General features: G+C 37.2%; 1 protein-coding gene and 1 long non-coding RNA gene across 4 annotated transcripts in view; one reads left to right on the plus strand and one right to left on the minus strand.

The window, feature by feature from the left end:
- The window catches only part of ROCK1 (Rho associated coiled-coil containing protein kinase 1), a 163,409-nt gene that overhangs the window by 108,877 nt on the left and 39,605 nt on the right, over nucleotides 1-14,927 (plus strand). For all 3 annotated transcript variants that reach the window (XM_040479259.1, XM_040479261.1, XM_040479260.1), the window contains exons 17-18: nucleotides 9,130-9,236; nucleotides 10,706-10,856. In XM_040479259.1, the coding sequence (XP_040335193.1) occupies nucleotides 9,130-9,236; nucleotides 10,706-10,856 (258 nt within the window). The remainder of the gene's footprint in view (nucleotides 1-9,129; nucleotides 9,237-10,705; nucleotides 10,857-14,927) is intronic.
- Nucleotides 1-14,927, minus strand: part of LOC121033119 (uncharacterized) — a 52,162-nt gene that overhangs the window by 22,752 nt on the left and 14,483 nt on the right. The window lies entirely within an intron of this gene.

Here is a 14,927-nt window from a genome sequence, read left to right on the forward strand (position 1 = left end):
CCCTTTAAAAAAAAAATGTTTATTTTTGAGGGAGGGAGAGAGGGAGGGAAGGAGAGTGCATGCGTTCGCGTGAGCAGGTAAGGCAGAGAAAGACACAGCATCCGAAGCTGGCTTCAGGCTCTGAGCTGTCAGCACAGAGCCCGATGCAGGGCTTGAGCCCATGGACCGGGAGATCATGACCTGAGCCCAAGTCTGATGCATATGACTGCCCTTAGCCCATATACCTCCATTGAGGTCACAACTTATCCCATAGCCCATATACCTCAGTTGAGGTCAGGGAGAGGCTTTCTTTGGCGGTTAAGACCTGCAGTCAAATCAGATGCCTGACCCCATTCTGTCTATTGGGGCTGCCAACAGTAGTGCCAGTCTGTAGGGTGTTCTCCCTGCCTTGTCCCCAAGAAGCTTATGTTGGTGGGTATGGCCAGCCGTCAGACCCATTTCCTACCCCTAGTCCATATGTTCAGGCTGGAGTTGCACTGCTATGTGTGGTTATCTTCCCCTCTCCCCAGGTCAGGAGTTGCTTTGAAGTTGTGTGAGTCCCTGTCAGGGCTACTTGCAGTGTGTTTCTCTGGCAGAAGCTGCTTTGGAGTGAGGCAAGTTGGATGGCGTGGATCTGCAGAAGAATGTGAATGTGTCAGGCAGTCTAGGCTGGGCCATGGGGAGACATTGTCACCTGCCAGCTCTTAGCCTTTTGTTCTTGGCAAAGTCTCCTAAAGATCCCTGGCCCTCCAGTGTACATTCTGAGATTAATGAATCATCTTCCCATATACTCCAGGAATTTTTCAAATTGCAGCTTCTGTGCTGTATTTTAGCAGGGTTGTTTATTATGGTGGCTCTTTAGGGGCAGTAACTCAGTTTCCTGTTGCCCTCCAACTCTCCCAGAGCTGGCCAACTCATTTTTAAAGTACCCAGAGTTAAGCCCTTCTTATTATAAAAACTCACAAAGTTAAAGCCCACTGGTTTTCAAAGCCTAATGTTATGAGGACTTGCCTTCCCAGTGCAGGTTCCCCATACCTGGCGTGTCTGGGGGAGGGTTTGCTCCTCTTCTTTCTTCATGCTTATGGTGTCCCTCCCCTTTCTGGGTAGTCACCATGGAGTTTCATTTCTGACTGCAATTCCACCTCTCATACCCTTCTCAGTGTGGCTTCCTCTCTGATTAGCTGTTGAAGTCTGTTCTGCCAGTCTTTCGGTCTTTTTCTGAATTAGTTGCACTGATGTGGCTGTTACCAAGGTGTGTCCATAGCAAACTTAGTTTCTTCCTGCTGCACCATCTTCCCTGTAAATGTGTTTAATCTCCCCAATTTTTTAAAATTTTTATTTATTTTTTATTTTTAATATGAAATTTATTGTCAAATTGGTTTCCATACAACACCCAGTGCTCATCCCAACAGGTGCCCTCCTTCAATGCCCATCACCCACTTTCCCCTCCCTCCCACCCCCCATCAACTAGTCTCCCAAATTTTGAAACATGTTTTAAAAGTTACCGCTATGATTGTGGCTTTTTTTTTATATAGCTCCCTTGTATTTCTAACAGCTTCGCTTTGTATATTTTGTTTATTGAGGTGAAATTCATGTTACAAAAAAAATTTAACTGCGCAATTTAGTGTCATTTAATGCATTCTTAATGTTGTGCAATCACCTCCTTTATCTAGTTCCAAAATTTTCATTATCCCAAAAGAAAACCTTGTACTTATTAAATTATCCATCCCTATATCCCTCCCCCTCCACCTAGTGCCCGGCAGCCAACTTCTGCTTCGTATCTCTGAATTTAGCTATTCTGGATATTTCAGTTAAATGACATTATACAACGCGTGACCTTTTTTATGTCAGACTTCTTAGGATATTTTTAAGATGCATCCATGTTGTAGCATGAATCAGTACTTCATTTATATCTGAGTAATATCTAGTGTGTGTATATACCATATTTATTTAACCATTCATCTGTGGATGGACATTAGAGTTTCTACCTTTTGATTATTGTGGATAACACTGCTTTGAACATTCATGTATTTATTAGAATACTTGTTTTCAGATCTTCTGGGAATATCTAGGAATGGAAATGCTGGGTTATATGATAACTCTGTGTTTATCATTTGAGGAACTATCAACTGTTTTCCACAACAGCTATACCATTTTATATTTCCACCAGTGATTTAGGAGTGTTTCAGTTTCTTCATATCCTTGCTAATGCTTGTTATTTAAGTGAGTTTGGTTATAGTCACCCTAGTGGCTGCAAAGTGGTATCTCATTGTGGTATTGATTTTCATTCCTCTAATGACTAATGATGTTGAACATATCTTTATGTGCTTACTTGCACATAAAATATATGTACATTAGGTATATGATTTACTAATATTTATTCCCATTCTATAGTTTGTCTTGAAAATGTCCTTTGAGGGGCGCCTGGGTGGCGCAGTCGGTTAAGCGTCCGACTTCAGCCAGGTCACGATCTCGCGGTCCGTGAGTTCGAGCCCCGCGTTGGGCTCTGGGCTGATGGCTCAGAGCCTGGAGCCTGTTTCCGATTCTGTGTTTCCCTCTCTCTCTGCCCCTCCCCCGTTCATGCCTTTTTTTCCCTTGTCCAAAAAAAAAAAAAAAAAAAAAAAAGTTGAAAAAAAAAAAGAAAATGTCCTTTGATATACAGAAGTTAATTTTGATGAAATCCTATTCATCTGTATATATGTTGCTTATGTTTTTGGTGTCATATCTTGGAATACATTGCCGACTCTAGTATCATCAAGAGTTACCCCTATATCTTCTAAAAGTTTTATGGTTTTAGCACTTATATTTAGGTCTTTGACCTAAGTTGAGTTAATTTTTGTTAATTTTAATGGCATGATGTAGGGGTCCAACTTCATTCTTTTGTGTCAAAATATTAATTTGTTCCAGTACCCCTCATTGAATAATCTTGTCATCCTTGTTGAAAGTCAGTTGGCTGTATTTATATGGGTTTGTTTCTGGATTCTTAGTTCTTTCCAGTGTTCTGTAGATCTTTCCTTATGCCAGTACCACACCATCTTAATCTCTGTAGCTTTGTAGCACATTTTGAAATTGGGATGTTTGAGTCCTTGAACTTTATTATTCTCTTACAATATTGCCTTAGCTCTTTTCAAGGCTCATTGCAGTGCCATCTGAATCTGATGGTATGCTTTTCCATTTCTACATTAAAGATCTTTGGAATTTTGATGGAGATTATATTGAATTTATAAATCATTTTTGGTAGGATTGCCATCTTAACATGTTAAGTCTTCCAGTCCATGAACGCAGGCTGTATTTCTGTTTATCTGGGTTTTTTTTTTTTTAATTAATTTCAACAGTGTTTTTTAGTTTTCAGTACACAAGTCTTGTAACTCTTAGACTAAATTATTCCCAGGTATCTTTTAGATGCTATTTCAAATGAAATTGTCTTAATTTTTTTTTTAATTCTTTTTAACGTTTATTTATTATTGAGAGACAGAGCATGAGCAGGGGAGGGGCAGAGGGAGAGAGAGACACAGAATCTGAAGCAGACTCCAGGCTCTGAGCTGTCAGCACAGAGCCCGACATGGGGCTTGAACCCACAAACCATGAGATCATGACCTGAGCCGAAGTCAGATGCCAAACCGACTGAGCCACCCAGGCACCCCTTAATTTTTTTTCATATTATTTCTTGAGTGGTGTTAGCTGTGGGTATTTCATAAATACCATACTTTGTATATTTTTAATACAGTGTTGTTTAGTGTGTTATGGTTTTATGACATATCTTCTTACTGGATTAGAATTTATTATTATAAATGATATTAAATGTGTCTAGCTTGAGGGTTGTTCACCTTAATGTGCAATTTCTAATTACCCATGTATTTATTTTTAAGATTTATATGTAGTTGATGGGCCTCAAGGTTAAGGGGTAGATTTCATATTTGGGGATTTTAAGAAATTTAGATTTCTTTTATAAGTGCATTTTTTTGTTGAAATTTAACATGTAGCACATACCATAATACATAAAAAATACTCATCTGGAGAAATTTTCACAACACGAACACACCCTCATAACAAAAATTGAGATTGTGAAATTGCACACTGCTAGCAACCCAGAAGTCCCCCTTTGTTTCCTTTTAGTCACTAACCCCTTTCTTCCCAAGTAATCATTGTTCTGACTTTTAACACTATAAATTAATGTTGCTTGTTTTTGAATTTTATGAATAGAATCATGCAGCAAACACTCCTTTGTATCTGGTTTGTTTCATTACCCTTATGTTTAAAATTTTCATCTGTATTGTTGTATATGGTAATAGTTTTTTCTTGCTATGTAGGATTCCATTTATTATGTATGGCCACAGCAGTTTATTATTCATTCTGTGGTGAATGGATACTGCAGTTATTTCCATTTGGGGGCTATTATGATTAGTGTTTATAGGTATTTTCTTGTACATGTTTTTTTGGTAAACATTCCTGTGCATTTTGTTAGTATACACTTAGGAATGGCAGAGCCATACAGTTTGTTTACCTTTTGTAAATACATCCCAGGTATAGTCATACCACATTTTATACACTGTGCTTTATTGCACTTCGCTGATACTGCATTTTTTTTACAAATTGAACATTTGTGGCAGCCCTGCATTGAGTGAGTCTTTAAGCACCATTTTTCCAACAGCATTTGTTTATTTCAAGTTCTCTGTGTCACATTATTATATTTATTATGGTGATCTCTGATCAGTGATCTTTGGTGTTACTATTGTAATTGTTTGGGGGTGCTGTGAACCACACCTGTGTAAGACCACAAACTTAATAAATGAGTGTGTTCTGACTACTCCACCTTCCAGCCATTCTCCTATATCTCTCCTCCTCCTTCTCTTTGGGCCTCTCTATTCTTTGAGACATGGCAATATTGAAATTAGGCCAATTAATAATTACCCTGTAGTGGCCTCATAAGTGTTCAGTGGGAAGGAAAAGTCACATATCTCTCACTTTAAATCAAGAGCCAGGAATGATTACAATTAGTGAGGAAGGCATTTCGAAAGCCATGATGACTGAAAGCTGTCATGTAACTGTAAGCCATGTTGTGAGTGCAAAGGAAAAGATCTTGAAGGAAATTAAAAGTGCTACTCCAGTGAATACATGACAGCCTTTTGCTCAAACAGAAAAAGTTTTAGTGGTCTGGATAGAAAATCAAACCATCCACAACATTCCCTTAAGCCAAAGCCTAATCCAAAGCAAGACCCAAACTCTCTTCAATTCTGTGAAGGCTGAGAGATGTTAGGAAGCTGCAGAAGAAAAGTTGGAAGCTAGCAGAGTTCTAAGGGAAGAAGCCATCTCCATTACATTAAAGAGCCAAGGTGAAGCAGCAAGTTATCCAGATGTAGCTAGGATCATTACTTGAGATAGTTACACTAAACAACAGATTTTCAATAGAGGTGAAATGACTTTTCTCGTACAATCCATCTAGTCTTTTCATAGCTAAAGAGAAGTCACTGCCTGGCTTTAAAGCTTCAGAGATTCTCTTGTTAGGGGCTAATACAGCTGCTGACTTTAAGTTGAAGCCAGTGCTCATTTGCCATCCTGAAAATCATAGAGCCCAGAAGAATTATGCTAAATCTGCTCTGCCTGTGGTCTATAAATGGAACAGCAAAGCCTGATGACAGCAATCTGTTTATACCATGGTTTACTGAATATTTTAAGCCCATTGTTGAGACCTACTGCTAAGAATAAAAGACTGGTTTCAAAATATTACTGCTCATTGACAACGCACCTGGTCACCCAGGAGCTCTGATAGAGATGTACAATGAGATGAATGTTGTTTTCAATACAACATCCATTCTGCAGTCTGGGGATCAAGGAGTAATTTTGACTTTCAAGTCTTCCTACTTAAGAAATAATTTTGTGAGGCTGTTTAACTGCCATCCATAGTGATTCCTATGATGGATCTGGGCAAAGTCAGTGGAAAACCTTCTGGAAAGGATTCACCATTCTAGGTGCCATTAAGAATATTCATGATTCATGGGGAAGAGGCCAAAATATCAGTATTAACAGGAGTTTGGAAAGAAGATTCCGGTGCTCATGGATGACTTTGAGGGACTTAAAACTTCAATGGAAGAAGTCACTGAAGATGTGACTGAATTGCTGTGATCTCATGATAAAAATTGGATGAGGGGCTGCTTTTCTAATGGATGAGCAAGGAAAGTGGTTTCTTGAGATGGAATCTACTGGTGAAGATGCTGTGGAAATTGATGAAATGACAACAAAGGATTTAGAATATTATGCAAACTTAGTAGATAAAGCAGCAGCAGGGTTTGAGAGGATTGACTCCAGTTTGGAAAGAAGTCCTGTGGGTAAAATGGTTTCAAACAGCATCACTTGCTACAGAGAAATTGTTTGTGAAAGGAAGATTTGATCCATGTGGCAAGCTTTGTTATTGTCTTATTTTAAGAAATTACCAGTCACCCAACCTTCAGCAATCACTACCCTGATCAGTCATCAGCCAAAACATGGAGGCAAGACCCCTCCACCCAGCCAAGGATTATGACTCGCTGAAGCTCAAATGACGTTTATTAGTATTTTTTAACAATGACATATTTTTAGTTTTTTTAAAAAAAATTTTAATTTTATTTTTGAGAGATAGTGAGAGCAGGGAAGGGACAGGGAGAGAGGGAGACACAGAATCTGAAGCAGGCTCCAGCCTCTGAGCTGTCAGCACAGAGCCTGACATGGAGCTCGAACTCAAGAACCATGAAATCATGACTTGAGCCGAAGTCAGACGCTTAACTGACTGAGCCACCCAGGTGTCTCACATGAAGTATTTTTAAATTAAGATATGTACATTTTTTAGGCATAATGCTATTGTGCTCTTGATAGGCTATACTATAGTATAAATATAACTTTTATATGTACCAGGAAACCAAAAAGTTCATTTGATTCACTTTATTGCTATATTCACTTTATTAGTGTGGTCTGGACCTCAACCTGCAGTATCTCCAAGGTATGCCTGTATATCAAAGTAGCTGCCCCAGTTTATATTCACCAGGAGTGTATGAGAGTTCTGGTGGGTCCACAACCTCATTAAGGACAGTACTGCTCCCCATTTGAGATTTGTCAGCATTGATGTTTTAGCCATTCTAATCGTATATGATGGTATTTCCTTGTGGACTAATTTGCATTTCCCTGGTGTCTAAGATTGAGCAACTTTTCACATGTTTAGTGGCAGTTTGTGATGTGTTGTTCGAGTCTTTTGCCTCTTTTTTTTTTTTTTTTGATAGTTTGCCTTTTTCTTATTGGTTTGTATGAGCATTAGGTATTAGTCCTCTGTCAAATACATGTGTCATAGTTGTTTTCTCCCTGTCTCTTTTGCCTTTTCACATTTAAATGCTGTCTGCCAATGAACAAGAGGTCTCACCTTTGTTGTTATTAATGTAGTCCAATTTATATTTTTTTCCTTTATGGTTAGTACTGTATTTATTGTGGCCTGTTGAATAGTTTGATTAGATCATGAAGGTGTTCTTGTTTTCCTCCAGAAGCTTTATTGTTTTAATCAATTTGGGTTCTGATACCTGATTTTTGGTTCTTATTCCTTTCACTATTTCTATAAATTTTTGTATATGAGGGTGTTTTGTTTTTATGTATTACACAGATGAGTTATAGTTTCTTTATATATATTTTATATATTTTCTTTTTCTTCTTAGGAGTTGGTTTATATAAGCTTATTCCACATGAAAAATACAGTTTAATCTGTATTTACTATCTTTATACAGATTTTTAAAGCCTGTTTACTTTAAATACAGAAAGAAGAATTTTTTACTAGTACTGCAACATTTAAACATATCACCATGTTTCCTTTTCTCTGTCCATATAAACACACACATAATTTGTATTTTTGCTCAGCCATTTGAAAGAAACTGGCAGGTAGTTCTTTCTCCTATGTGAACATATCTCCTATGTGAATGTAATGCCAGTATTGTCTGTAAATTTGTGTGTAAATAAATTTGTTTCATTGCTCTCTGGATCCTAGAACTAACCCAGCAGACAAGCATTATCGGGTACCAAAGATTTAATATTCATTTATCCATCAAAGAACTAATTCAGGAGGTGCCTGGGTGGCTCTGTTAGTTAAGTGCCCAACTCTTGATTTCAAGTCAGGTCATGTTATCATGATTCATGAGTTCGAGCCCCGCCTCGGACTCTGCACCGACAGCACAACGCCTGCATGGAATTCTCTCTCTTCTTTCTCTGCCCCTCCCCTGCTTGTACACACTCTTATCTCCAAATAAATAAAAGAAACTTAAAAAAAAAAAGCTAATTCAGAAACACTAAAATACAGAGGCAGCTAGAGTGCACTGAAGTCTGTGGCAGGTCCAATAAGTTAAACATTGAAGTTTGAAAAGTACAGGATTGTTCCTGGTCCTTCTGGGGCACTTTATCCATTTCCTTACCAAATCCTAGGTTACTTTGAATTACAAAATAAGAAAATAGATTCTTACTTACAATATAATTATATTCATTAATGTTAGATTCTGTGTTTATGTATTAAATTTGTGTGTTAAATATTTATGCATTAAAAATCTATAAGCCTAAAGCATGTTTTAGAGTATGGTTTCACTAAGTTTAAGAGTAATTAAACACTGGGAGGGAGGATGGGCTAAATGGGTAAGGGGCATTGAGGAATCTACTCCTGAAAATCGTTGTTGCACTATATGCTAACTTGGATGTAAATTAAAAAAATAAAGTTATATTAAAAAAAAGTAAACACTTTTCAGAATGTCTGGCCCATAAAGAAAACTTACATACTTGCCTCAATTAACTAAAGATTCTTATTCTTAACATGGTGAAAAAGAACACTGAATAAGGACTCATATCTAATTTCGGAATAAAGCTCAAGCTTCATCTCTTTGACCATTTGTGAAGTTAGGAATATGTACTGAATGGTCTCCAATTAGCAGTAACATATTTACTACTATATATTGTAGTTATTATATATATTACAAAATATTCTTAAATTAATGAATTCTAAAATTTTAGTGTTTAATAATTTATAATTTTAATATTTTATAATTTAATTCTACCTAATCAGGAAGTTTAAAACCTTTTTTCTTAATGGTCATGCTGAAAAAAAGACATTTCTTTTGATGCCTTTGTGACTTGAACTTTTTTCTCACTTGATAGCTCGAATTACATCTTTACAAGAAGAGATAAAGCATCTCAAGCATAATCTTGAAAGAGTGGAAGGAGAAAGAAAAGAAGCTCAAGACATGCTTAATCACTCAGAAAAGGTAAATGACTTAACGTGTACCAATTTTGAGATATATGTACTTGGCTACCAAATACTATAACATGTTTTTATAAAATAGCCTTCATTCCTGATGTTATATACTTGCTTTTTTTGAGAGAGAGAGAGAGAGAGCATGTGTACATGAACAGGGGAGAGGGGCAGAAGGATGGAGGGAGGGAGGGAGAGAGAGAGAGAGAAAGAGAGAGAGAGAGAGGAAGGAAGGAAGGAAGGAAGGAAGGAAGGAAGGAAGGAAGGAAGAATGAATCTTAAGCAGGCTTCACACCCAGTGAGGAGCCTGCTGTGGGGCTCGATCTCATGACCATGAGATAATGATCTGAGTGAGCCAAATCAAGAATCGGACCTTTTACTGACCGAGCCACCCAGCCACACCTATATACTTGCATTTCTAAAAATTTTTATGATCAGTAGTGGTTTTGTGGGAGTGTGTGTATGTGTCTTACTTAGGGCTTTTTATTGTGTTATTTTTGTTTGTTTTTAACTTTGAAGGGTATTAGATGTTTCCTATTATCGAATCATCACAAATTACTTTCGTTTGGAACTATCTTTTCATGTAGAATTTTTTCCCCCAGTTTTTTGTACTTGGGTAAAATGAAGATGCTGAATGTTACTAGCCTTATGAAGAAGGAAAACAAAGGATAGGTATATGGTAGACCGTGTGTGCTTTTTCCATTTTGTTGGTAAGAGTTAGCAAAATAGAAAATAGCATAAAGTGATTGGCCCTTGTGTATAGTTTTCTTACCAGTCAAAAACTGTCATTGGTTATCCTCTGTCCTTACCTTGCTAAGAAAAGTATTAAATAGATAATATGTAGATCTAACTTTCACTTTTTCACTTCCTCCCTAAATGTGGGTTTACTAGATCCTCAGATAAATGATCAGAAAATGTACCCCTTATCTGTCCTTTGGACATGTTTTGTAATAGAGTAGTATGTCTAAGCCTGGTATAACTGTGGATGTAGGATGAAAGAAAGAAGAGTAGAAGATGCACCCAAACAAATGGAATACATTTTGACTTGTCCTTTAGTCAAGGCAATGTAAATCTGGGTGTACATTTAATTTAACTGTAAATTAATAGTTTTAAATCTGAATTTAATTTTTTGTAAGCGGCAGCAAAAAATGTTTTAATGAATTAAAGAATTGTCCTATTCATTTCTGATTCTAGCAGTAAACCCTCCTGAATACAACTACCACCAAAACCCTTCTGGGGGAAGGAGGTGGTGATACTTTGCTTTTAATTATATGTGCTTATCATGATTTTTAAAGTAAGACATGATAATGTGAAATATACAAGAAAGTATAAATGTTCTAAATAAAAATATTTAAGTAAATACAGTATCACATTTCAGGCCAGTGTGATTCATATATTGTCTCTTATGGAATATTACATAATGTAAGATTTAATAATGTGTCTTTTGCTTAGTGTATTACATAAGTCATTTTCATTTTACAGGAAAAGAATAATTTAGAGATAGATTTAAACTATAAGCTTAAATCATTACAACAAAGGTTAGAACAAGAGGTAAATGAACATAAAGTAACCAAAGCTCGTTTAACTGACAAACATCAGTCTATTGAAGAGGCAAAGTCTGTTGCAATGTGTGGTAAGTGTTGGTTTTCATATTTTCTACATGAGTAATTTTTAAATAATGCCTACCAAAAAAACTGGTTTTGTTTAAAATCTCACTTTATAGTAGTATAAACACTTAAAAATTATAAATTGTCATTCAGTAAAAGGATTCTCCCTTTTTCACTTTGGATACCTTCCATTTTTTTAAATCACAATTTTACCTTCTATTTCCCTCACTCTATTATCCTCCATTCTCTATCAATATCAGTAGAATCTCTCTTTTCTCCCAGTTTTTATTAGCCCTTTCCTTTATTTTCTTCCTGATCCATTCTGAAAATCATTGTCTGTTAATTCATCTTCTTTCTTGTTTAGTACCCTCAATTTTCCAATTCCTTTGTGTTTCCACTTTACTATGACTCTAAACACAACCCTAGATCAAACTAATGAGTTCCTTTCTTCACATCAGATAAGTTCTTCAGAGAGGGTTAGCCCAATGCATTATCTCCAACCTCCGGCGAGCTGTTAGTTTTTTAGTATATCACTCACTGTTTTCCTTCTCTCAGACTTTTACTTCTCAAGCTTTGTATGTCATTTCTTTTTTTTTTTTTTTAATTTTTTTTTTTAACGTTTATTTATTTTTTTGGGACAGAGAGAGACAGAGCATGAACGGGGGAGGGGCAGAGAGAGAGGGAGACACAGAATCGGAAACAGGCTCCAGGCTCTGAGCCATCAGCCCAGAGCCCGACGCGGGGCTCGAACTCACGGACCGCGAGATCGTGACCTGGCTGAAGTCGGACGCTTAACCGACTGCGCCACCCAGGCGCCCCTGTATGTCATTTCTTTATCCATCTACTTTTAGGTGAACTTTTCTCCTATTTGAAAAAGAAATCATGAAAGGATAGGTGTGAACGCCTCAAAGTCTTGTTCTCTTACTTAATCAATCTACCCTACTTCTTTACCCATCTTCATTTTCTTTCCTCTCAGAAGATATTGATCCTCGGGGCACCTGGGTGGCTCAGTCGGTTAAGTATCTGACTTCTGCTCAGGTCATGGTCTCACAGTTTATGGGTTCAAGCCCTGTGTCAGGCTCTGTGCTGACAGCTCAGAGCCTGGAACCTGCTTGGGATTCTGTGTCTCCCTTTTTTCTGCCCCTCCCCTGCTTGCGCTCTGTCTCTCTCAAAAGTAAATAAACATTAAAAAAAATTTTTTAAAGATATTAACCGTCTTCTTCTTTGACTAATATGTGCTAGCTGTACTCAGATCTAGCCTCATCTTATCTCATCTTAACTATCTTTTTTTTCTTCATCCTTAACCTTTTCTCTTCCACTGAATCCTTTCTTGTTGTGAACATGTGCAAGTCTCTTCCATTATACATAGATAGATAGATAGATAGATAGATACATAGATAAAATTTTTTGAGCATGTGGGATGCCTGGGTAGCTCAGTCAGATAAGCATCCAACTTACCTTCAGGTCATGATCTCGTGGTTTATAAGTTAGAGCCCCACGTCAGGCTCTGTGCTGACAGCTCAGAACCTGGAATCTGCTTCAGATTCTGTGTCTCCATCTCTCTCTGCCCTTCCCCCGCTCAACGCTGTGTGTGTGTGTGTGTGTGTGTCTCAAAAATAAACATTAAAAAAATTTTTTTTAATTTTGTGAGCATGTGCAAGTCTCTTCCTTTATAAACAAACAAATAAATAAATAGACAAACCCTTGCAGTAATCTCTGATCCTTACTAACTGCCACTGTTTTATTCCATTTCTTTATAGCCAAACTTTTAAAAAGAAGAGTTTGCCTTTTTTCACCTTGCACTTACTTTGTAACCTGCTACAATCTGGAAGTGTCACTTAACACTTTAAATTCTGCTCATTCAAGGGGAAACTTAGGATCCTATCTGTCAGACCTGCTTTAATCTCTTATTCTTATGATCCTAGTTAATGGCTGTATAGTTTTTAGCAGCCCAGGCTTGGAATCAAACAAATCTGTTTTGCCTCTTACCTACTCTGTGATTATTAAAAAGACATTAGATGGAAAAAATGCATATAAAGTGCCTGTACATAGAAGGCTTTTAATAAATGGGAAATACTGTTATGGCTAAGGGTGGTGGTATTTAGCATCCAGGTATCCAAACCAGAAATCTGGGAATCATTCAGCAATTCTACTTCCAAATGATATATACAATATATTCCTCCTTTCCTTTTCTCTTTTAGTTCATGGTGACATCATCATTTGCTTGATCTGTTTAATTATTACTCTGCCAGTTGTTCTGCTCATCAATCTATTGTTCTCATTTAAGCCAGAATGATCCTTTTGAAATTTAAATCTTACTGTGCCAGTCCTTTGTGGCTTTTCATTGTTTGCAAGGCACCCGTCAAACTCCTCAGGACATAAAGAGCCTTTGAGTTGGCACTTACCCATCTTTATAGTCTTAGTACTCTGCACTTTGTTATGTGTACTTCACATAACTGGTGTGCTTCAGCCATATTAAACTACTTTTGTTTCTTTCACGTACATTACTTGTTGACTGCCTACTATAGGCCAGGCACACCTGGGAATATATAGCATAGAATAAGACAAGAATCCTTCCTCTTAGAGATTATTTTCTGATGGTAGAGATAATCAAAAAAAGCAAATAAATTAAAATCAGTGCAGATTGTAATCATTAATATGAAGAAAATACATACAGTGTGATAGTTTCTAAGTATTGCTATGTTAGATGGGGTTCTGAGGAAAGGCCTCTCTGAACTAATAATATTTGAGGCAAAGTGAACCGTCCAGGAGAAAGTATGTTCCAGGCAGAAGAGATGATAAGTTCAATACTCTTATTCTAAGAATAGTGGGAAGCCACTGTAGTGTTTTGAGCTGTGCTGGCATGTGTAACATATGTTTTTGAAAGACCACTCCTGCTGTATGGAGAATGCTTTTGAGAGAGAACAGTTTAAAAATGGAGATCAACTAGAAGGCTATATAGTGTGTAGGGATTAGTGGTAGTAGAGCATGAAAGAAATGTAGATACAAAGGGTAAGAGGGTAAGAGTTGGTGATGAATTGGATGGAAATTAAAAAAAGGAACCAAGAAAGGCTCTGGCTTTTTTTTTTATGGGGGAGGGGGGGCTTTTTAATTTTAACAACTGGATGGATGTTAATATGTTTTGACATTGAGATGACTGGGATGGGATGAGTGGTTTGCGATGGGAGGGAAATAAAGGTGTCTATTTTAGAAATGTTAACTTTGAAAAGCGTGTTAGATATCTAGGTGGAGATGTCAAATATATATGAGTCTGGAGCTCAGAGGAGAGCAGGAGTTATACAGTCATGCACAGAACCTCCTAAGGGGAAGTAGGGCAGAATAGAAATGGAATCATATCAGAGCCCTTGGGTAGTCTAACATTTTCCAGATGTTACAAAGGAAACCAATAACAGTCAAAGGGGGTTGCAGGAATACCAAGTAAGTATGGTGTTAGAATTTCAAAGAGTAAAATATTGAAAAAAAATGAGGAAGTTATTCAATATACGGAATTCTATTAAGGTCAGTAAAGATGAAGACCCAGACATTTGTGTGTCTTCTGAATTTTGCAGGATAGACCTCACTCACTGGTTATCATACAAAGCAGTTTCAGTGGAATGGTGGAGATGGAGGCCAAAAGGGAAAGTAGTAAATGTATAGTAGATGAGGCACTGGAGACAGTAAGTGGAGGCACTGGAGACAGGAAGTTCTTCCAGAAGTTTCTGAACAGAGATGGAATAGTAACTAAAGAGGAATGTGAGAGCAGTAGAGGATATTTTAGGAAGGGAGATAATAAATGAGATTATTATGTTGGTGAGAATGATTCAGTTAGGAGAAGGAAATTGTTGAGGCAGGGAAGAAATGAAATAATTGAAGGAATAAAGTCCAGAACAGAAGTGGATGGATTTGTGTTTGATTAGAGATGGGAATTAAGAGGCAATGATTACTGGTATGGCTAAGTTTGTAGGTTTGGAGGGAAAGATGAGGAAGTTCCATTCTAATGGTTTCTATTTTGTTACCTAGAGGGCAGTCTCCAAGAATGGAAAAGCAGACTTACTAAGTTTGAATCATGTCTGTACAACTTAATAGTTGCAGGACCT

Source organism: Herpailurus yagouaroundi, unplaced genomic scaffold, assembly GCF_014898765.1.
Source record: "Herpailurus yagouaroundi ecotype Mexico unplaced genomic scaffold, PumYag 142, whole genome shotgun sequence".
NCBI classification, from domain to species: domain Eukaryota; kingdom Metazoa; phylum Chordata; class Mammalia; order Carnivora; family Felidae; genus Herpailurus; species Herpailurus yagouaroundi.